The sequence below is a fragment of the Bombus fervidus genome, chromosome 8 (assembly GCF_041682495.2).
Source record: "Bombus fervidus isolate BK054 chromosome 8, iyBomFerv1, whole genome shotgun sequence".
NCBI lineage: Eukaryota > Metazoa > Arthropoda > Insecta > Hymenoptera > Apidae > Bombus > Bombus fervidus.
The window spans coordinates 9,385,429-9,410,120 of record NC_091524.1 but is presented as its reverse complement, the minus strand read 5'-3'; the positions used below and the strand labels follow the sequence as shown (position 1 = coordinate 9,410,120).

General features: G+C 43.1%; 2 protein-coding genes and 1 long non-coding RNA gene across 10 annotated transcripts in view; 1 reads left to right on the top strand and 2 right to left on the bottom strand.

Moving 5' to 3' along the window:
* The window catches only part of Sv (paired box protein shaven), a 197,099-nt gene extending 181,900 nt beyond the window's left edge, over nt 1-15,199 (top strand). For 4 of the 8 annotated variants that reach the window (XM_072008563.1, XM_072008561.1, XM_072008567.1 and 1 more), the window contains 7 exons: nt 410-666; nt 6,128-6,213; nt 6,421-6,736; nt 8,341-8,439; nt 9,132-9,362; nt 9,734-9,829; nt 10,990-15,199. In XM_072008563.1, coding sequence (XP_071864664.1) covers nt 410-666; nt 6,128-6,213; nt 6,421-6,736; nt 8,341-8,439; nt 9,132-9,362; nt 9,734-9,829; nt 10,990-11,219 — 1,315 coding nt within the window. In that variant the 3' untranslated portion in view covers nt 11,220-15,199. Of the gene's footprint in view, nt 1-409; nt 667-6,127; nt 6,214-6,420; nt 6,737-8,340; nt 8,440-9,131; nt 9,363-9,733; nt 9,841-10,989 lie in introns of all 8 variants that reach the window. The other 4 variants (XM_072008562.1, XM_072008569.1, XM_072008566.1 and 1 more) reach the window with 4 other exon arrangements.
* Nucleotides 15,200-15,629: 430 nt separating this feature from the next.
* On the bottom strand, nt 15,630-24,099 carry LOC139989885 (cysteine-rich protein 1). The gene is made up of 3 exons (XM_072008577.1): nt 23,940-24,099; nt 16,459-16,611; nt 15,630-15,964 (listed from the first exon to the last, which is right to left on the bottom strand). The coding sequence occupies exons 1-3, from the start codon at nt 23,977-23,979 to the stop codon at nt 15,921-15,923; spliced, it is 237 nt and encodes a 78-aa protein (XP_071864678.1). The 5' UTR covers nt 23,980-24,099; the 3' UTR covers nt 15,630-15,920.
* Nucleotides 20,906-23,923, bottom strand: LOC139989888 (uncharacterized). Its single transcript, XR_011800435.1, has 2 exons — nt 21,846-23,923; nt 20,906-21,749 (listed from the first exon to the last, which is right to left on the bottom strand). It is a non-coding gene; the product is annotated as an uncharacterized lncRNA (long non-coding RNA).
* Nucleotides 24,100-24,692: the final 593 nt, after the last annotated feature.

The following is a 24,692-nucleotide window of genomic DNA, read 5'->3' as shown; positions in this document are numbered from 1 at the left end:
ATTAAGATCTTTTCTTAAGACCTTCAGACTGCATTAACTTTGCAATGAAATTTTGTACCATTTTATTCCAATAAAAATAGCCGAATCGAGAACTCTACGAAGAAGATACTCTTCTTCTATAAGTAACAACAGATACAGAGTCCAACAAATTAATTCCCAAACATTTAATAGAAAAATCCCAGAGAATATTTAATACAAAAAAGATCTCACCCCTTTCAATGTAACCGCTTTCTTACTCCAAAAGATTCGGAGAATTCGATTAGTCGAACCTAAACCGACCAAGTCACGCCTAATACCCGTTTCCATTACTCGGTACAACGTAGTTAAAACCGCGAAGACCAAGCTGATCGCGGTTATTTTAATGAACAAGTGTAACTCTATACACTATGCTGGACTCCATTGTCCGCAGAATCGTGAGGAACAAAGCGGCGGAGAAGGCGAAGCACGCGCATCAACAACAGCAGGCGCAGCAGCAGCAAGGTCAGCAGCAAGGTCAGCCAGGATCAGGTGGTTCCGTGTCGGTGATAGCCCATGCACCTGCCACTGCAGCAGGTCATCCAGCGGCAACCGCTCCCAACGCTTACAGCATCAGTGGCATCTTGGGAATCCCGACGCACCATCAGGACCCCAATGGCAACAGCATCAAGAGAAAACGTACCGACGACGGTGAGTCATTGAATTCTTCGATGTCGATGATCCCTCGACCCGCGATTACACTTACGATACCACCGCGATAATTCTCGCGATCCAAGTAATTCGAAAGCCAATCCCATTACGCCTCTGCTCATGAGTATTTCAGCATTTCGGCAATAGTTAGATAAATTTGTAAAATGATTACCTACGTTTACTTAATCATTGTTTACTGTTTACTTAAATCATCAGAGATTATAAAACTTAAATCACAGTCTCATCAGACGTTCACCAAATAGAAGACGCGATGTCATTAATCCTATGACTCTTGCAAATAATATTTGCAATTTTTTGTTCTTTAGATATCTATCTTTTACAAATACAAACTTTGATCCTGTTTTAATTGTCTCTCTAATAATCTGAGTTACGGTTGATGTATAACAAATATAACAATTATTCGAATTATCACGTTCTGTGTACGATCAACAGTTATCGTAATATTTATAAACAGAAATGTACCTATCGTATGAATCAAACCTGGCATAGTATTCGAAAAACAGAAGAATAATCGTAGTGACGGTACACGGGGAGAAAAAGAAACGGTGGACGAGCTTATGTAAACGTCAGATCGAATCGCAGAAGGCGTCGCGGCTACATTTCACTCGCGACTGTTGCCCAGGAGGTTATATAAGGCCGAGCAAGAAAGGAGATATCGCTTAGATCGACGTTACAGCCGAGTAAATCGGCACGAGTTTCGCCGGAGCCCCTCGGAACACCGAACAATGGAGAAGTCGGTGTGCTTCGCGAAGACGATGATACCGCAGTGACGTTACATCGCTTGTCCCGCTCAATTTGTAAGCTCCCATTGTCTGCACTCCCCGCAAAACTCGAATTTTCGTCACCTTATTTGGTATCATGCAAAAGGGTTTGTAGACCGTCGTCTTCTACAAGTTTGCAACGGCAACAGGGACGAATATAATGGAAACTTTTGAATTCTCTTCTCGAATCGCGTACAATTTATTTTTTATTTTGGTAAATAGTCGCAGATTTTATCATAGTCTTAAAATATCAAACGGATGTAATCTAATATCCATCATCTGATATCATGATTATCTGATTCAATAACATATAATTTCAAATGGCTTGTGCGTTATTGTTCACGATAAATTCAGGTTAAAACAACCTTTTATTTTCATCTAAATTTTTTAGAAAGACAAATATGCGGCATTTATTTGATCCAAGCAAGAATCATTTTTCTATTAAAATGCTATTAATCCGTTTCCCAATCGAGGATCTGAATATTTCGTAAAACTTTCGCGTTTCGTTTTAATTGAACTCGACAAACTAATCGTAGATCAAATTATTAATTTACTCTTTTGGATTTTAAATAAGAATCTCGATCTTAAAGACAATAGAATCTGTATGATCGATCAAATACTTTCCTATCGAACTAATAACAATCTATCTCCCAATTTAATCTTCGAATCTAAATCTTCGATCTCGAATCTAATTTCGACCACCAGTTATAAACATATCCAAACATATTCCGACCTTAATCAAACTAGATACAGTCAACGATCGAACGATTTCGAGTGTCGCCGCGACCCGACCAAGATTAGCTACACAAACGCACACACATACTCACACATGGGGAGTATCAGTCAAACGTCGAGCAGCACGTGCTGCGATTCATTCTGCTGTCATTGCGTGAATAACGCGTCCCGAAATATTCTCGACACGTGCCACTCGACACGTGGCCGACGTGGCTTCAGCCCGAAGACTAACTCCGAACCCGAGTTTTGTACGCGTACACTAATCCCGGTGCAATTCGCTGCTCGTTGCTCGGAGAGGTGCGAACAGAAGTCGCCGCTAGCGGTCCACTTCTTTTCCGGTCCGAATCGAATCATCCCAATCCCTTTAAATCGTTCCACCCCTTCGTTGTTTCTCATGATCCGTCACTAATCATCGTTGCACCGTGTTCTTTACAAAATGTAGACTCGTATTTTGGAAGTGGAAGTCAGGTTATAGGCGTTTTACAACTTTTGGAAGATTGTTGAGTACATTTGGAGGAGGTTATGGCTAGACCGTGGACGTTTATGCGTTTGTGAAAGTTTCGAAGGTGCAGCAATGCACAGAACATACACGATACACATTGGAAATATAGTACTTTTTATAATAATACTTAGCGAATGAAGCAAACCTCCAGCGAGGTTTTTAACTGCGTGCGCGAATTATTTCGTTTCAAGATTTTCAAGAAATCTAGGGAAATTATAGAACACTTATGGAAATCTTTGCTACGTTGTACAATTAGTTTTTGTGTCAAATAACAACAATCTTTTGTCGGTATGGTAAAAATTCGTGCGTGAAATATAGTCGAGACCAAAAATGATTCAAATTGTCTATGGAGGGTTAAAGCCAAAATTCCACGCATTGGCATCGAACCAACCTTTAACCTGCACAAATATTTACTTAATTTTTCCAAAAAGTAAGAGTGACAAAAATAAAAACAAAAAGGGCTACGAGAAAACATTGACGTTCCCTCGATGAAAAATCCCGTGGACGCGTTTCACACGGCGTATATAGAGATAGACGTATCGATTCGTACATCGCGAGGCTCGCGCAGGGATGCCGATGGTACGCGAGTAATTTGATATAATCGGATTATGAGAGCAGCGATATGCGGTCGCAAAAGTGGTCGCATCCGCGGTGAGAGCACTCAGTGTTTTGTGGCCGGCCGAGGGTACGCGTATTAGATTATAAACTTCACAGACCACAGCGGCTTCTATCCCTAGGCAACGACACATTAGTCTCTCTGTCCTCCGGGGAGATCATCGGCGTTATTCTCGCGAGCCTGCGCCTCTTAACCGGCTGGAATTTCAACGAGCATTGCCGCGATCTGCGGTGAATCCTCGTGCGCGATACGTTTTGTATCTCAGCGTATAACAAAAAGGGCTATGTTGTTAGAACTAAGCTAAGGAATATCAGTCGCGACATGTGGAGTAAATCGGCGTTTAGGTTTTTTTCTTGGTAAAGCATCGGTAAACCACAAATTTGTATTCCTTTTTGCGTCAAGTAAATCGATGGTATCGGTAGGCTCAATTTGTGGACATTCTACGTTTATTTGTACAAGACGCGCCTGATACGGTCATACGAACGGTATGAAAGGAATCTTCGTGTTTCAGGCGAACTGGAATTCTCTGATTCCAATTTAACCGTTTCGGTACACGTGTGTTATACGTGGAATGCGGAGACTTCCGTCTTTTGACGGATACTTGTCAGATGCAATGGAAGATCGAGGAGGGAAAATGAGTGTAATAAATGTGATAAAATTGTTGCGTCGTTCTTACTGTTTTTCAAACTATTTACAAATATTAACAATTCGTTACCTTCGATAATTCTATGGTAGAATTTGTAATTGTTTTTCCGAAAGGAATAAAGTTCTTTTTGCATGATCTCGAGATTCGATTTACGAGAAACTCTATTCAAATCTGTGACTAGAATATTATTAACTTTTAATATACCATCGAGTGGTCAGAAGAATACTCGCATATTCGTAGATACATTAATCTGCAATTATCTAATTATTGAAATATTTAAATCCACGTAATATGCAAATGATGATATTTATTCACTCTTGAAGATGTCTCATAGTTACGCTACGTTATACTATAAGATAGCCAGTCAACGATATGTTAATTTCGAACTACAATTCTAGACGTATTAGAGAAATGTTAGAAACCGAATTTCAAATCGAAGGTCCCGCGATCAGCTTGATCATGTATCGACAGAGTTATTTATGCGTTCGATAGAGTAGCTAAGACGTGTACTCGAATCGAAGAATCCCGGGGGCTTATTACGAATTTACGAAACAACCTCTCGAGGGAAGCATTGCAATCTATCGGGGCTGTTTGTTGTCGCGTTACATCTGCGCGCTTTTGCCCCATACAGAAATCCAAAAGGCCGTCGTTGTCCCACCCTATATTCGTGGCGTAGGGGACAGCACACCGGGACCAGATTCACCCCAGAGTCCATTATTACCCGTGTATTGTATTGCTTAACATTGACTCAATTGCTTTCGAATAACGCGGCCCTGGTCTCTCGCTCGCGCGTACGCTTTTGCCCTCCACGGGCATCAATCGAATTATTCGATTTACTGCTCTTTTCGGGGGGAGAAACGCTGACCTTCCTTCCGCCATAACTCAACCACTGTCAAATCTGTCAAGGACCAGTGACCGTAATTTTGCAGAAGTTACAAGAATTTGCATTAGACAGCATAACCGGCCGGCGGGCGTAGCTATCGATGAATTTATGGCATCAGCCCGATAGAACCTAAACCGCTTCCAAGATTTCCTATTCTCTTCGTAAATATTTAGAAATTTAAGAACGCTGGATTTATCGAGCGTTAAATACTCGTTAAAGACGTTCTATCGACGGATTTGTTCGTTATTATCCCCTTTCCCCATTTCGTTCTTACGTTCCAGCGAATAACCGAGATCTATTTTAAACGAATTCCCGAACACGTCTACCCTAAACTCTAATGAAATCTAGAAACGGCAACGTTACACGAAAACCAGGGTCCGCGGCGGGAGCATAGAACGTAGTGGTAGAAAGAGAGAGAAATGGCAGACGATTAACTCGGCCGATCGAATCGTAAAATTCAAGCAAGTTCATGGAAGCCCACGGTACCGGTGTGCCGTGTTTGAAACGGGGGTTTTATAGCGGTCCAGGAACAAACCCTGCCGGTCGAATGGTCGGGACCGTCGGCCGGCCGGACAATCACAACTTGACAGGGAGGTTTAACGAGCCCTATGCTACGTACTCCACCCATCTACCCTCGGATGGTCATTTAATTATTCGAGATACCCGAACGTTGGACCATCTACCCCCACCAACCGTATACCTCGTCTGTTTTCCCTCCCCTTCTACACAGGCTGAAATCGTTGGTTAGTTTCATCCTCCTTCCATGTCCGCCACCCCCGCGGTCCAACACTAAAAGGGTATAACGGTATATGTCCGACCACCCCTTCGCCAATCCACCCACCGATGTACCGGCACTCGTCCCACGTGCTTGTTTCTATATTAAACCGACGGGATGGCCGGGAGATAATAAAGACATATAATGGAATCGAAATTGTTTCTCTATCTATCAATGCCATACACCGTCTCTATGCGCCACCGTTCAACCCGTCCGACAGATTCAATTTAGTTTCGCGTGGCCACGTTTAATTTGTGTCTTGATTCGTGGGTAATACGCGGACCACATATGCTCCCTGACGTAGATAGCCCAATGGGATGGCGTTGGTAGATGCAGAGGCTAATGTAGAGTATTCGTTCGCTGGCCCGATTATCGCGTCCCATTGCGAATACGACAACCACACGGCTAGCTTCTATGATTTCGTTATAGCGATAGTATCGCGTGCTACGATACGTAGCATCCATGACGAGGATGGTTGAACACAGAGACCGCAATGCAGATGGTTTTCGGTTTTGATTGCAGACGACAACCGAGACCTGAGTGATCATCCCGAGGATGACCTGAAGAGACAGAGAACCAATTATAACGGCGACCAACTATACTCGAACGTACGTATCTTTAATTCCATATCTGCTATCCTTTCCTTCTTTCTTTCTCTGTGTCCATTAAACCAGCAAACTATCTAGAAGCATCGGGCAAGAAAGAATCAGGAAGGTAGCTTAACACCTACGTCAATCCCTCGTGTTTCTTGCGAACAAGTAGCCCGTTCTCCTCGACACTCGAACTTTGCCTGGAGCATCCGGCTTCTGTTGCAGCTATGGTCGAGTAAATGGAGCATCAAGGACGAACACAAGCTCTTGAGTGAGCTCGGAGGCGGCGGAGGCGGCGGTGCGAGCGGTGGCGGTACGAACGGCACTGGAACCGGCGGAGGTGGCGGCGGCGGAGGTGGTAGCGGAGGTAGTAGCGGTGGAGGCGGAGGTGGCGGTGGTGGAGGTTACTACGAACACGGAGGATTCCCCGGGAACGCGATTGCCACCTCCGCCGAGCTGTACGACTCCCTGGGCACGATCAGCACGATGACGCAAGCGCAAACGCCCCATCTCTACACCCCGCCCATAGGGGGCACCATAGGTGAGCGACTCGTTCTTTCTCTGTTCAACATCCTGCACACCCTCCTTTCTTCTCTCACCCCTCTCTCCACCTTTTCGCACAAAATCCCGGACAGTGTGTGCACCACAACCTCTTGTATATAATACCCCCGTGTACCAAGCCCCTTTCCTAGTCGACCTAGCAAACCACCATCATCGTCCCTTCCTTCATCGTTCGCTAGCCTCTCATTCTCCTCTCACACTCTCTCTCTCTCTCTCTCTCTTTCTCTCTCTTTCTCTCTCATTCTCTTTCTGTCTCTCCTCCCTCCTTCTTCTTCGACGATATTCCTTCTCTCCATTTGCCCACCTCTTCCATACCTTCCTCATCCTCCAACCTCCCTTTACGTCCCTTTACATCCCTCTCTTCCCTTTACGCTTATTATTGCGGCTTACGTCTTGCTTTGCATACCCATATCGCCTAAATACATGGCTTTAATAATGCATGAGCTGTGCTGAGCAGCGGCTACGGTGCTAGAAGAGGTGGCAGAACGATCCATTCGGTGGTCTCTCTCTTTCTCTCCTTAATGTTATCTCGGCTTAAGGGTATATCTCTAGGTCTCTCTTACCACACTCACTATCCACCTAATCTCGTCTCTTTCGACTCTTTTCGAACCACTTTCGCTTGCGACACCTGCAACTACACCGCGTAGGCTGGTGACAGGGAATCCTGTTCGTACCTTATCTTTTCTTCAGTTTCTTGTATTTTTTTCTTCTTTTGAATCTGTCGAAACTAGACGCCGCTGGTCTATCGAGTTCGAGACACCTGATCGTCGGACTCTTTAACCGTCCCTTCGTCTAGTCTCTCTCGCTCTGTGCTCCTTTTCTCTCGTTTCTGTCTTCCTTGCGCCGTTTAACGGCGGTCGATCAACGGCGGAGCGTACTGCTTCGAAACGCTATTGAAAAGCAACCATCGACGATGTTCTCTGTCTCTCTCTCTCTCTCTCTGTACGCGCCAATATTAAACAAGTTGCACACGTACGTGTATACACATACGGTAGAAACGAAACGAACTTTCTCTGGGTGGCACGTGTTGCGAGCAACTCGGTCACGCCGGCCGCGGAACTCTTTCGGTCGGTGCTTTTTGAAATGGACGAAGCGAGCCGTGTAACGGCCGCTTCATCTCATGAAATTCAATCGAGGATCTTCGCCGCGGAGATCGAAGAATTTTTGAAGGACGACGCGACCGGGCCAAGTCGATTGCACGGCTTGCTGGCTCTCGCCGTTAATATGTACGAGCCGGACGTATCGATGGTACCAGATCTCTTGATCTGGAGTTCGCGGAAACCGGCTCTCGCCCCCCGACTCGATTGTTCGAAAGCGTGTTTGGAGGGCGTGACAACGACCATCTAAATCGTTTAGTGTCTCGTTACGATAATTTCACCGGAAACCTAAACGTTCATTCGTTGCACGTTGTATATACACCGACCGACTGTAAAATTTCGACGAAACTAAGTGCAGAACGAGATCGAGAATTTATATTAGAGGATGCTTTCACGAAAATCACGCGTGATATTCGTCGTTCCGCCTTGATCGCCAGCCAACGATACGAAAATCGCAAATAACGGAAAAATGGGGATCCCTTAATAGCAGGTGGTACTTTGACGCCGCTCGCGCCACTGACGATGCAAGAACTAAAATTGAGCCAAACATTGGACGGGGCTAACATGTCTCCTTACCACACTACCGGTGAGTTCGCCACCTCTTTAGTTTTCTTACGGTTCTAGTCCGGTATCACACCTTGTGAGTCACTCGAAAAACGTGCGATTTAAATGAATTTAAATCGCTTCGAAAATATTCGTGTCTCTCGACTAATAATATACTACATATGTCATTCTCTTTTTTGTTCATTTTCCTATTTTTTTTTTCTTTTTCTTTTTCGAGTGTATATGGAATCGTGAACATTGATTCAACTAAAAAGATATTCGTCCTTAATCATCCTATCCTTTGGATCCTTTGAAGTTTCAAACAAAACTCCTACGCTAAATATCCAAAGAACATTCTTCGCGTTCCCCTTGCTCTTTGTAACCGGACGTTTCCTTACGTAGAAACGTTCCGAGAAAGTCGAGAAGATCCATAATGTACAGAACGTAATTGCACCCATTTTCCCTTGTCAAGAAATCGCATGTAGACAATTACGGCCTCGTCCGAGCCACCACTCTCTATAAGAAAGTGTTCGTGCTGTGTACGTTGGTCCGTTTTGCCGGAATAATTTCCCTGTAACCACGATTCACCATCGTGTCCCATGACCGCTCATCATCCCCACCTTCTCTAGACCTATTACTTACTACAGAGACAATTTAATTAAGCTTTAGACGTAAGGCGCTGATCGTTAGCTAGTGCTTGACTCGAATGTCGTGTTGTGTTGTGCATGGCCATAGCAGAGAGCAGTACCGTCGCAGTGTCGTATGTAGGGGTGGGGGCCGGCGGGGGCGAGCAGAGTCCTCCGATTTCGTTGCAGAACGAGACAAACGCCACCCCCGCGGCCCCCAACACCCCCGGAGGGGATCCCGGACTGACGGTCTTGCAGCCGCCAGTTTCTCAACCCCAGGTAGCATCTGCGATACCGCCCTACTCAACGATGCTTCCCAGTTTCGGACACTACGCCACCGGTGAGTACCGAACACAAACCACCTTCTCTCATCCTTTGCTCTCGTTTTCGTTATCGACGGTAAAAAAAAGAAACAAAAATGTCCGTATCCATACGGAAGGTAAGTTAGGGTTCGCCCTTATAGCGCCCTGACTTATCGACCCCGCAGTTAAAATTAGACAACTACGCGGATAAATGGCCAATCATTGCCAACGTGTGTTAATTTACTCTTTGGATACTTTTCCCTTTACGAACTAAGCGAGGAAACGCAAATGGAATCGAGAATGTAAATCGCTTATCCTACGATTAGAGTTAAGAATAAAGAATTCTTTTTGTTTAGTCGATAGGGGTTTAAGTTACCGTCTAACGTGATTGCAATCGATATTTGTTTAGGTGGTGGTGACTATGCATACAGCGCAGCATACTCCCAATACTCGAGCGCACCATATAGCGGCTACGGTTATGGAGCAGCGACAAGCGGGTTGCTCAGTAAGTAAACAGTGAGTATGAGTACCGATTAGATTAGGGTCAACGAAATGTCAAAGTACTAATTCATTGACAGGCTATATCGGATTCGGTGTCGATGAAACGGACTATTCGAATAACTACGCGAATGCCTGTCGTACATATTTTGCGTGCATTATGGAAGAAAAACGGTCTGGCACAATCGGATCTAACTTTCTAAAACTGAAGAAACCCACCGTTATTTTATTACGTTCCAAGATATCGCGGATAAGATCAGGCTGCAAAAAGCTCGCGGAATCGTGGACAGGCCGGTTTTAAAGTAGCCACGACTCAATGCTCGCCTTTCATAACGGACGATTGCTGGCACTTCATAGATCGCGATATATAACTCTGAGTGAAATGCCTGACTATGCATATTCGGTGCATAAGAATGGTTGGAATAATAAACAATTTTTTATCGGACATGCGATACGTTCCTAGTTCGTTTCTAGTACGTGATGTAACACGTGCGCTGTATTCGACACCGTAGAATCGAAGTTTCGCGTACCTCGACTTTTCCCCTTTCTAGAACGTTATTTCGCAATTTCGTCGCGCTCGTAACTAACCTAAAATGGTTATCCCGTGAAGAATGGAAATTCGCTCGCGCTTCGTGCGAGCCAACAACGTCCAGTTGTATTTTAGGTTCCTGTTCTTTGTCCAAAATGAATTAACTCGAAGTTGTTAAACTTAATCTCAATTATAATCTTTACCGAGTAAAATTATGGATACAATGAAAGCGTGTTTTGACGAACTATCATTGTGACGAATATGTCAGAGCATTCATACATGTATACATATGTATACAGTTTCTACAGAAAATATTTACATATTTCGTTTTTATACAACCAAATTTTCGTAGTCATGTGAATGTGTTACTTAATCATACGAAATTGAACATATCTAACTAGCGTGCAAATAATTTTCATAGTCATTGTAGATTCTTATCGGTATATGTATTTCTCTATACGTATGACTCTAACCACAGTCTCATTTACAGTATTCATATTTGCAATTCGAAGAGTGACATGGAGGAAATTAATTTTGGTCAAAGAATAATACGCAAAGTATCATAGCATGCAAAACTAAGAGCCGTAGTGGCAGATGGTTCGATGGTATTGGAAAATAAATGATATCTTACTTTGCAGACTCGACGTATTACTACTGTAACGGGGATACGCTGGCGTCTTCCCACACCAATTCGCAGCAGGGCGGCGGATGTAACAACACAGGGCCAGAGAACAGCACGGACGTGGCTAGTCGCTCGCCTTTGGCGGCTACCAGAGCAAGCAGCGGTGCGAGTGCCGCTTCACCGACCGGAAGTGCATGCACCAAGCCGGATCACAATTCCACACCGACGGATCTTTATTTGGCCTGATTAAACGATGGTACAGGAGATCGACTCCGGGCAGAATGTTTTCTTGGGGTGGGAGGAGCGACCAACGAGTCCAGACGCCATATCACGAGAAACCACGCTGAAATTAAGCAATGATCTCTTTAACTAACTGGTTCAAGAATGAACAACTAGGAACCATTATTGCCGAATAAAATCGTTAACACCCGATAACCATGGCGAATTCTCGTTAAGAACAGGAGGAAGTATGGAAAGATGGGCAAACTGTGACCAGATACGCGTTCACATCAATGCAATATGACATTATTCACGATCGAGTCGCGTGTCACGCTTGAGGATCTCGTATCGATCGATACGAGCGTCGCGAGAGAGATAGAGACTTTTTAAAATTCGCTACGAACACAATAGACGATAATCGAAAACATCAGAAACCATCTTGCGTATACAATAAGCTTACAACGTATGACAGCGCTCAATAGAACAAAACGATCAAACATCGAACGCTGTTACGATTCATCGGATCGATGATAATAATTGTGGCTACAAATCATTGTTAGCAAAACCTTTATCACGGCGTTAAAAACTGTAGCTTCGATGCCGATATCACTGATATTATTTACAATTCCCAACGGACAGCAACGACTCGACGAGTGTCTGGTCCAGCGACACTAAAAGACGATGCTGTCTAGTTACGCGGTCGGGATTACAGATTCGCCCGCATGCGTTACCGACAGTATCAGTACTCATGTAGAGTGCGCATAATCGTAGGTAGTTTAATTTAACGATCCTCAGTTAGTATAATTTCTACACAATGCCCGCGATCGGTCGTCCCTCCAAATGTGCCCGTGCATTGCCGACAAAGATATCGTACGCGTTATTAACGATTATCGCGTCACACGAATGTAGTTGGGCACATTTGTTACCGACGGCATTAGAACGTGTACATATATATAAAGTGAAGGAAAAAATTTATATATATATATATATATATATATATATATATATATATATATATATATATTAACCGTGTAAGACAGACAAAGTCAACTGACTAACACGGCACGTTCTTTCTTCTAATAAGCACGACGACCTTCCCCCACCCCCTATCAACAAACGATATAAGTAATATAGTAGATATAACGGATAAGTTTATTGAGATTTTTAAATCAGGAATCGACGTAACGATCATTACTGTTAAGGATATTATATATATTTTTTGTAGAAACCAAAGACCACAGACGGATTGCCGAAAAACAAGAAATGCGTGCGAATCGCGTAGTTAGTGGCTGAGGCAGAGTTTTATGGCGGTTCGAAAGCGACTTGTAAATTGTAAACGAATACGCGAGTTTGCGAGCGACGTACAGGGTCGACGTAAATGTACAAAACAATGAGGGGAATGCAAATCGTGAAATCGGGAAAGCGTGAAAGGCGAAACGAAGTCGTGCAACGTTCCTCGTCATCGCGGTTGATTTTCTCGCCACCACGAGAGTAACGCTTAATAAGAATAGGATGCAAAAGAAAAGGTTACCTCTTGATTGAAACTGCCATCCTACGTCGATTATAAATCGTCCATAAGCTTTCACGTGCGTGTAACGAATTTCTTTTCGCGGCACGAATCTTTTTCTTTCTAAACGAAACGACGGACACTTCCGTGACGGCCGGTTGATCACAATTATTCCCGCGTTCCGTCCAACGGCTTCACCATTCTCGCGCACCACTACGGAAATCAAGTTGCTTCCGGCATCGCTTCGAGCGGAACGTTTCGAAAAGAGAAGAAAAAACACAATCACGGAACCGTAATTAACGTCTGGCCATCGGACTTTAATGAGAAGTTACGTGCATTGCAATTTCATTATGATTAACGGGCAAAAATGTTAATTCGCAACCTTAATAAGAAAATTTACGCGCGCATTTCCAGCGCATTTCGATCCACGCATACGATATGGGCCGAGCCTGCGCAATAAGTTTAGAAGCGCACACGTGATGCGCGCTATAATTCGAACGTTACTTATTTAATACTCTACATTCTCTTCGTTTTAATTCCGGGATTGTACAAACAATTTTTATCCGTCTACGAAGATAATTATACGTTGTCCCTTCCATTTCATGGAAATTGGAAGTAGTGCAATCAACATGACAAAATATTTTAATTATTCGCATAAAATGTTATCCGAATATAGAGAGGTGATTGTTAATTAAAATGTAGCGTCTCGCTTGAGAAATCCACCATGAAATTGGTTTCATAGCACAATTCAGTTCGCCTCACAGTTATCTCATAATTGACGAATTAGAATTTCTCGAGTGTATTTCGCACGAACGATACGAATTCGATAACTTCGGAATTTCTTGTTATATTTATTATTTTTTAACAACATTTTTTAAATTCCATTTTATTACGATATATTTATTAACGTTTAAAAAACGATTCGTACGGTCTTTCACCTTTTCCATCGTTACTTTTATGTTCGCGTGGTGTCGTTATACGTATACAGTTTATAAAATCGTAACGAAACGATCGAAATGGCAATGTCGATCCCAAGCGTGCTCGCAACCAATTGTCAGATCGTTCATCGATCCGAGCGTCGGACGAACAACTTATTCGATTTATCCCGTTCGACTTGGTCACTTTATTCTGTCGATCATCCAAACTAAAGGTAAAAAATGACAAATCCACCGTAATTTCAAAAATCGATATTTCTTCTTTTCTTGCTATTTGCGTTTTTTAGGTGCACAGCACGCCTGTGAGTTTATGTTCCGCCGCGTTTGTCATAAGGACGAAGGATCTGTAAATACGATCTCTGATTGCTGAATAATTGCTATTTATAAATTGTCGTATCGTAGCATTGCGTGTCCTAAAATCGTGTACAGGAAGAACCATGGGTATCGAAATCGGCAAGTCGAGGTGAAGGTGAAAGAGAAATAGAACGAGATGGAAAGAGAGAAGGAGAAAGAAATTGCGATACCGTTAGTGTTTCGAAGCTGCAACAAATTCGAGTATTACATTGTTTCATAAATCGCGATATGCCTGCCAACAGAGGGAAACAAACTTTCTTTCGTTTATCCGAAGTGTCGTTTCACGTCTAGCGTTTTAAAGATACTTCCTGTACACAGCACACAATCGCAGGGTCGAAGATCGGCCAGGTGAATTTGATCTGACATTTATTGCGATTTTTATAATTTGTCGGGATTATAATTGATTAATGCGGACTTGACATTGTTAATCTATTATTATTATTGTAACGATGAGATGATTATGAATTTTCTTTTTTATTATTATTATTTTTTATTCTATCTGCTATTATCGCTACTTTTTTCCCCCATTATTCTCATGATTTATTATTATTATTATTATTATTAATATTATTATTATTATTATTCTAATTATTATTATTATACTATTATCATCACTATTATTATACGATTATTTAATGCCTTTTACTATTTATTAATTAGTATCGACGACCTATGTGTAATAAGTTTTGCCAAAGAAATCCGTCGAATGAGAGAGAGAGAAAGAGGGATAGAGCAATATCGCGGTAACGTTTCAAAAGAGTAGCTTCCATCGAATGGAAGCGTTTTAGAAAACAAAAAAAAGAAAAAAAAATGGAAGATGTAAAAAGAGGAAAGCACACGATATGTTAACGTCGAATCGTAAATAGAAGAGGAACAATAAAAAGAAAAAAAAAAGAGAAAAGAAAACCGTTGCGTCACGAGAAGAATCATTTTCGCGCAGCGTTCAAACGAAGAGGATGTACCCTCAATAGGAAAATACTTGTGAAATCGAGATTTCGGTTTGGATGCTGCGTCCCGTGGACTTTTTATCCGAATAACAAGCAGTTTTATCTCTTTTCTTTATTATTTTATTTTTTTCCCCTTCATTTCGCTGTCATTTCGTCCCGTGTGATATTCTTGTTCTGTGCGCCGCTCTTGCCGAGTCTCGCTGTTGATACTTGCAAACAAAACTCTGTACATCCTTTTTAAATAAATATGAGGTTTATATGAAATTCGTCTCGTGTTGTCTTCTAGCGAATAAAGAAACTTTTATTAAACGACAATACGTATATAAAATTTTGTTGCAACTGTTTCTCTGCAATTAAAGGACATTTTTCCTACCTACAGTAATGGTTAAAAGCAAAATTCTTCCACAAAATTTCGTTTTATATGATATTATAGTGACTAAGAAAAGTTAGTGAAAGAGTTTTAGATTATTGAAAAATAATTCAGATGTTACAATGAATTAAAAGAACCCGTTCAATTATGCAAAGCATGCACGAAGCACAAGCTGCCACCTACCTTTATTCGACTACTTTCTGAAAGCACCATTATGGGATAGAAATGAGCTCTGCAGAGCTGCTCGTCGATATAATAGGAAACGGATCATCAAAAGGTGATACAGATATCTTCCTTACCCATCATGAAAAACGTAGACACAAGTTTCATTACATTGGATTTCAAACTGGCATCGTTAAAGTTTTATTCCACTTTATAACTACATATGTAGTAAACAGATATACATTATGCAATATACAACCTTATAAAAAATTAATTATCTTAAGTATACCATACTTTGCAACCACACATTTCATAATCGTTACGAAAATATTGTACATAATTCACGCTTAGGCAATCTAGATGTTCATTATCCATTAAATATAATTACTACGGTACAGGTAACGCGATTAGATTAACATTATGTATTACATCGTCATGAAGTCCTCGGGTTTTTCACTTTTTGTAAATGTAACTCTCGGCGCCGCCTCGACCGAAACCTGCAATGCGCAAGAATAAATGTTTCAGCAGAGTTTATCGAGATTGCAGCAAGTAAAAAGAAGGACCAAGAAAAATCCTTTAATTTCATTGAACTGTCCTAAACAGATTCGCGTATAATTCTCTATGAGTACTAAGAAGTACCATTTGAAATTAAGATCACCATCATCCATCGAGTTCTAAATCATCGAAATGCAAATTGTACCAAGAGACGCGACGTTAAATAAATTGTGTTAACGTGATTCTAAGAAATCGATACAGAACAGTCAAAGTATAAAAAAATAAAAGGAAATCTAAAAATTACTTTCTAATGACCATTATGGAAACCATGAGTTTTAGAACATCCATCGACGTTCACGTATAAATCGAATAGATCAAAAGAGAATAGAATTCACAGGATCCAAAGCAGAATTATTCCAACAAATAAACCGAATAAGACTTCTAGTAGTTCTGAGTAAACACGAATTCTTCCATCGAATGTTCACTAGTCACTCACCTCCAGGACCAAACAGAGCAGAATAACACGGATGATTACAGTAAGGTTTGCCTTCGTGTTCCGAATGGCTACCAGGTGTCAAAGTTTTATTACACTTTTCGCATCGTAAACAGGAACCATGCCAGTCCTTTCCCAACGAGGTTTTCCTTTCAGCTGTAACAAACAGAAAAATCGCGTTCGTATAAGCTTCGTTTAATTTGATATTCACGTTTCGTGCCGTATAAGTCGATTGTCCGCTTTCGATGTCACCGATCCACGAATGATTCACCGGGTGAAATGAAAACGGGGAAATTATTACGTTCGATCAGGTCTATTCGCGTGGCCTCAATCCACTTCGCTAAAGCCATGTACGGCTGCGTTCCCGATAAAGAAGCCTGAACGAAGTTTTATCAACCCCCTGACTGACAATAAGTAAACCGGTGCAAACGGTGGTGATTGCCGGCAAACGCGTGGCATTGCATAATAATAAGCGGCGGAATTGGATAACGATTGTCGCACCACGTGTCGCGGAATTGCCGCTTACCACCGATCCATCGTTGCGTAATGCAAAACCTCAAACATTTACGATTTGTATTATACATGAAACGTTTGGAATTATTTTGTATCTCAACGTTTTTAATTTCAAAGCATTTCAAAGGAATTCTTATTTCTAAATTTAAAAGATTGAACATTGGAAACATTTCTAAGATAAGATGGTTTCATAACTTGTGAAATTTCAAACTATCAAACAGATGAAGTAATTTCAATGTTGTGAAAAATTTGTATAAGAGTGGCAGTGTGTCGCATGGCTTGTGGAAAAATTCCAAAGATTATCAAAGCAACCTGAAGGTCCCACATAATTTTTAGCGTACATTAAAGCTTCTGTTATCAAAGCACGTGTTCTTTAAACGTCCTATTATTATATCATTGTGCGAAAGTGGCATAGACTGAGAAACAAAAACATTCTAAACTTACGAACCAAACGAAACCGAGAAATATTCAAAGTATTTATGAATGCGAAGGAAACCTTCGAGAAACCTTCAAAATCCTGATCATCAGCCATTCACTGAGAAGCGAAAGCGTCGAGTAACTTCACGAGCGCGTCATCTAGAAGAGGCGCGATCGATCCAAACGTACAATAAGTTGCACGCTCCGTTTGGAATCCGCTAACGCGCTTTCCCTCGACGATCGGAACACAGAATGATCCCCAAGCGGGACCCGAGTCGTCGCGAGCTTCGCCGCCGACTGCTCCATTAGCAATTTCGTAATTATAAAATTGTATGGCTAATTCCCGGCGGGGACGTTCGCTGAACGCGTTCCATTCAGCGAAGGCGCGAACTCGAGGCGTCCTGTGCACCTTCGCTGTGATAAAGCGCGACAGCCACGCCGCTTTACAAAATATCCGCGGTGCATTGTCGCGCGACGAATTCCCACGTGCGAGCGAGTACGCGCGAATTATACGCCTTTCCAGGATTTCTCTTGGAGCGCAAGGGGCGACGTCGCGCGACTAATGGCTAAAGGTGGTGTCGACGACGCAAACAAGGAGCCAGCGACACGGCCAAGCGCTTTTGTCGCGCGTCATCGCGCAGAAACGCGGCTGATTAATCGAAAGGAGCGTCGATGCCACGAGCCGAGAGAAAGAAGAGGAGAAAATACGTTTATTATCGGGGACCGACAGGATTGAGAAAGCCTTCGAGTGGCATGATTTTCTTTCCGAAGTGTCGCTGTGCAGCTTTCACGATGTGCATGATCGCGTCGGTCATGCGTACGGTTGCGTGGCGATCAAGTATCGAGACGAATACGAGCGAACGTAACAAGGATGAAGCTGACTGGTAGCATCAACAATACCTTGTAACGACGAAGTATCGCGTCAGCCGAACCTCTCGAAACACGGATAAAGAAAGCAGCGTGCATTTTCTATCCGGCTGGTGTGTTTCTTGCGTGTGTTTGACGCTCGTACGCGGTTCGGATCTCGGTTGACAAAAGGCCGCGAAATCAGAGGAGCGAGTGTAGCCTTTTTTTCCTTGGGTGCACCGCGCTGCGTCATACCATTACGACATATCAAACCTCGCGGGGAAGACAAAAAAGCCACGGACCGGTGGCGGCCCGGTGGTTGGCATTCAAACGTTCCTCCGCGTCTAAGGAGCAGCACAAAGGACGGTGGTGCCAGCGAGGGGAATTGGAAAATGACGAGGAGCGGAGAGACACGGGAACGGGTCTAAAGGGGTCGACGTCGGGAACCAACGTAGGTAAAGGGGGGGAGGGTTCGTAAAGAGGGTGTGAGGGGGGTAGGACAGGCCGCGATGTAGACGAGGAGAGAGAGAGAGAGAGAGAGGGCGGAAGAGGCGAAAGAGCGAGAGAAATGGGGGAAGGTTGCGTTGGAGGAGAAGAACGAAGAGCGAGTAGGAGCGAGGAGGAGCGAGGAAGACGGAGGAACGGGCAGCTTGTTCGCAGAATGGTACACGGATGAAGGAAAGAGAGGCTGTGGAGCAAGAAGGGTACGCATAAAGGGCCATTAGTTAATTAACTCCTAATTATCTGGCGGCGGAGAAGCGAGTGCATAATCGTCAAGCATTGCTGGTGTGCAGTGGCAGCGCGAAAAGGCAGACAGCGCTGTGCACGGATCGTTGCGCCCGGGCGCCAAACAATCGGCGGCTGCTGATTGCATAGGCTTGGAACATCATCCCCCGCTGTCTTTCCCTGCTTCTCTCTTTTCTTCTTTCTCTTTATTTCCTCGGTAGACCATTCTCCCACCTCTTGCACCCCACCCAGACCGCCCACCCACCCCACACCAATCCTCTTTCCCACTACCACGTTTCTTGCTGCGTCTTTCAAACTGCCGATCCGCCGCCTCCATCATCTCCGCCCTCGCCCAACTCGCCAGGAAAGGCCGTGAAAAACTTCTCGTCGTAGTAACTCTACCTCCCCCACCGTGACATCATAAACGCGAGGGTTGAAAGGAGGAGAGAAAAGGACGCAGCTATTCCCTTCTTTTCTTTCTTCTCTTCTTCCTTTCGCCCGTATCCTCCTCTCTCCTCTTGGCGTCGTTCTTCACCACCACGACCCGGCTATTCTTCTCCAAACCTGTTTCCTCCTCTGTTCTTCTTATTATTACTCGATACTGCTTCCCGAAGCCTGTCCCGTTGTCGCTCTCCTCGCCGCTGGACACTTTATTGTCGTTGCTCTCGATGCAACGTGACTCGGTTTCCTCGTCCGCTTCTCCTATCCGCGGTTTTCAAGCTCGCTCGCCGCGAACGCGCGTTCACCCTGGTCGTGAAGTTTTTGTTCGGTTGCGTGGCTTGTTACCGTCTACGAATCTCCCTTTAAGACATCCTTCCGTGCACGAAATGAATTAACGAAGAATTTTTGCGCGGAAGCCGTTCGTATCCATCGCTTTCTAAATCTAAAAGAACTGTTTCTTAACGTTCTTTGTGTATTTTTGCTTTTGACATAAAATTCAAAGCGTATGAAGAGACGAGTAATTAAAGAAAACTTTACAGGGCTATTATGAAAGTTGAAACGAATCAAAAGCTAAAGACAGTGAAATTGTACTTCTCTGGGCATATTTTTAATTACATTCAAAGATTCTTACGTAGCGGAATCTTATTCCTATTTTTACCGTCTTACTATTGTTACTATTGTATTTTGCGTATTTTTACGCAGCGTGCGAGAGCCGTAGGCACGTTAAAATATCGAATAGAGATATCTCAGAGACAAGGAGGCTTTGAAACCCTAAAACTTTCACAGTGACGGCATTCATTGCTGATTCATGAAGCATCAGTTACTAAAAAGGATGCTTATTGTATAACATTTCGTAGAATCTCGATGTCGAGCGTTTCTACTTTTCCTAATAACCAACGGCTCATAAAATTCGGCGAAAAACCAGGAAATCTTTGTTCGTCGAATAGTCAGCAATTCCCTGAAAATCATTCATGTGTCGACGTAAAAGGGTGAACCACGATTCGTTAAGAAGATTCATTAAATATTCGTAAAAAGAAAAACGACAGAGGATAACACGAGTCGTTTGTCAAATGCCACGAGATCGTTCGAATGTAGTTTTATTTGAAAGCGGATCTTGGTTTTTCAAAGGATCTCTGTTGCGACCGGGCTCGAAAAAAGCTTCTACCTTTTGCGGGTGCACGTTACCCGTAGAATGCTCGCTCGAAACAAAGAAAATGCGAGTAGAAAGCTGCGAGTGGCTTCACCGCGAGTTCGCTTTCTGCGCTTGCCGCCTACGCGGATCAAGAGGAAGAAGGCCGAAACTTCAAAAGTTACTTTGCTCGAGAATGTAACACGATGCAGCGTGTCAGCGATTAATTGAATACAAAGATCAACGGTTCAAAGGTCCACATCCTTTTCCCGTGGTTAATTGTAAGTTTAAAATAAAATGCGATCGAAAAGTGTAAGGCGCTTGGAACACGTTTAATGTACGAATACTCTTTGGCGAGCTCGTTATGTAAGGCTGAGGTTAAGAATTTAATCATTGATTTATTGGAAGTTGCTTGGTATTCGTAAAAACGTAGATGTACATATTCGTATTTAGCAATAATTTATGGAACGGTCGAGGTCGACTCGTTGCGAAGATATCGCGGTGGATATCGAGCGGGAAACGTAAATCTTGCATTTCTCGGGTCAATAGCTAGCTAGTGATGGACGTTCTATTTGCTAAAATAATTAGCACGTTACCAATTGCTTGGATAGATATACAATCCTTTATAATATCTTTTTCACGATCCAACATCGATCCTCGTAACGCAAACGATCGTTTGCGAAACTCCTTGAAAATCTTTTCCTACGTTCGAACACACCACGAAATCCATACGATACTCGCAAAATCCTCGTCCTCGTCCAAGACACAGCCATAATGTCCGAATTCGCCCTTTAAATCCCTCGACAGCGATACACTCGTATAAATCCACAGTTAATCAAGAGCCGAGAACCAAGAAATTGTCAAAATTCCAAGCTGAGTGGCTCGTTCGCTGAAGCAGCTACTAATTAAAGAGAAGCGTAATCTCTCGACGCGTCTACTAAACGGTGTTTCTCGCGCAAATCCTGGCGGCTAGTCGTGGGCCTGCGGTGACAAATTAAAAACGCGCTCGCGAGTCTTCGATTTGGAGGCCAATGACCCTCTCTCTCTCTCTCTCTCTTTCTCTTTCTCTGAACCCCTTTGAAACTATCATTCTCTTGCTCTCGCGATACACGGAAAAAGAGTGTCGTCCCTCTAATTCGCCCGTTGCCACGGCATCCATTCCTCGCACGCCTACTTGGCCCGATCTGAAAGCCCATATACGTAGCCGTCGGCAGCGGCTCTCCTGTATTCAAAAAAATCCGCTTTCAGCGCTAATAGTGCTTTAACGGGGCCGTCTAAAAGGCCGCTCGAAAGAGGAAGCGTGCAATTAAAAGCCTACCTCCCTGAATACGATGGCTCTGGGCGAGCGCGCGAGCTGGCGCGAGCAACATCGGCCGCCGGAAGGGAACGAAAGCGAGCTATCGTTCTGCAGCCACCACGGTGCAACGTTTATCTAAGCGTCCAAGGGGAAGCGCGAGCCTGCTGATTGGACGACGATAAGGTTATCGCGACGAGGTTCGCTGAACGCGAGGACCCCTCGCGAAAAACGACCGCGATAAGCGGAATCGAGCGCCTCAAGGTCGAACGCCACTGTCGTCGTGGGTGTTCATTTAGCGTCGTATGTTTGAATTGGTTTGTTTTGAGTCCGACAATCGTGGAAATGTGGGTGAATTATCGTGGAAAATTTGAAGAAGATTCTACTGTGGCTTTGAGGCTAATCGCGTGGACTTTAGAACGTTAAACGTAGCGATGGTATTTTTGATAGCTGGAATTCGTCGACTAACGGGAACGTTTATTCGAGTTTATTCGAGAGACAGTATTTTCGGAAATGTTCGATAATTGTGACGATTATGGGTTATCGAAAAATTATTGAACGCGTGGTATAAGTCGATGGTTAATAGAAAATTATAAGCTGATTTTAGAATTGGAATTTTACGAATTTTAGATAATGAGAATGAATAGTTATCAAGAAATTGCGAAGAACGATGGTCGAAAGAATTGTCGAACATTCCAGAATAAAAATGAGCATTATTTCTACGTATATTATACTACCAAAGTGAATTCCACCAAAACGTTTTGCGCGATATTCGCGACAGAAAATTACCTCGACGATAGTGACAGCAGCGTGCGTTAGTATCGTAATAATTCTGTAGATAATACTAATGAATGAGGCATTATCATAAATATCGAGGACAACTCATAACTACAGGTTCCTCCAATGGTATCCATCACGATGAAAATATATGTATGTTCTTGATAACCAATCATTATCATATTATCGTGGATCAAAGTACATATGTTCCAAATTATATAAATCAGTATTTACCAACGATCTCATATAGATCAATATACACCAACTTTCTCTCTCTCTTTCAATTAGTTTTTTAAGAGTAAAAAAGGTTCAAAGGATCGTACGAAGTATTACGTTTGAAAACCAGCTTTGCAAATCGACGACACGACTGACAACACGTAGGAAGACGCATGATATTCGCATTTCATTACATAAAATTTCCTTCCTAATAACTCGTATTACTCGAAATTCCCATTGCGTATTTGCTCGTACACAACGGAACGAGGTTGACATAATATTTGTCAAGGTGAATCGCGAGGACGTACAATGATATCATTCCTGTCGTCATTTCACGCATACTATTGCGTGGATAGCGTAGCACTCGTGACGCGAATTTCCTGCAGCAGGATGTACGCAATCGTACATAGGCGAGTAATTTCGTAGACACTGTGAGTGTAGAATGGGTCGTCATAGCCGGATTATGCGTCAACGATTTGCGCGAGATTGGGCAACGTTTATAATTATCGATTAGACAATCCGTTTCTTACGAAGCTGTCGTTGTGACATCGTATACGGAAAAAAAATGTAAATTATTTTGAATACTAAGCGGATTGCGAGTATAATTATGAATATTGCGGTTTTACAAACTTGGTTCTATTCGAAATCCGATACACAGACACTTCTAATCTTTTTTTAGTAGGTACGAGACTTCCTACATAGATAGCGATATGAATATTCAATTCAAGCAATAATCGCAATAAATTGAACAGTTTCTCTATATATACGATGGCGGAAAAGAGATAGCAAAGGATAAGCAGTACGAGAAGCAACATAACTTGATCATCAAGTAAATATAATACAATACGTATACAAGGTGTCTACTGCAGAAGATACCGATACTTAAACACGTAAATATCTATTTTAAACCTCTTTCTGCTCCTCGTTGTATAGAATACCGCGAGAGTTTGGGGTCTGATGAATCTACAACGTAAAAAGTGTCCTCTGCAAAAGTTAGCGCATAAAATATCAGTATCTTGGAATCTTTCGCAAAATCTACAATAGGATTACGTTCAACAAAGGCCAGAATCTGCTGAGAAATGCTTTTCGATGAAAATTACTCTCGAAGAAAAAGCAAGCACTCACCGAAATAGACTGGCTTGTCGCACTTCGGACAGTTGGGCATGATGGAACAGTTTGGTTCTTGTTGGAACAACTACGGAAGCGTCGAACAGGCTCCACTCAGCAGCGTGGTCAAGCGCGTACTGGGCCCGCGCGTTCTGCAAGGTAACGCGATTCTCTCTAGTTGATTGAGCGTACGAACGTGTGTTAACGTCGGTCGTACATGTGTGTGCGCGTGCGAGAAACCCGTGTTAAGGTCGCCTCGGTTCGACTTCGAAACTGGTATCCCGTCTATGTACGTGTGTGTGTATGTGTCCATGCACGCACGCACACGAACACACATTCATACACACACACATGCAGGTCTCTACATGAATGTACATCGAGTGTGCGTGCACCTGAACTTGCGGCGGCACTAGAGTGTCATCGACGCGATTGTGTGCGTGTACCAGGTAAGTGCGCTCGTAACCGCTAACGGTCGCTTTACTCGAGAGGTTCGACTTCTTCGACCGATGAATCGCTCTTCGGACCGACCGATCCCGTTATCCATTGTTGACAGATTCGTTATCGAAAACGCATAGCCAAGTACAGGGCTGTTCATGAGTATTCAGAGATGGTCGGAGTCGATCGGTATACTAACGTGTATACGTAAATAACGGGGCGGATAGAAACAATAGGAATGCAACCGAACGAGATTGTTGAGGATGGAGCGGATGTATGTATGTGGAGGCTCGAGAAGAGGAATTGGGCTAAGGCCGTGGATAGCGTGGTTGATGA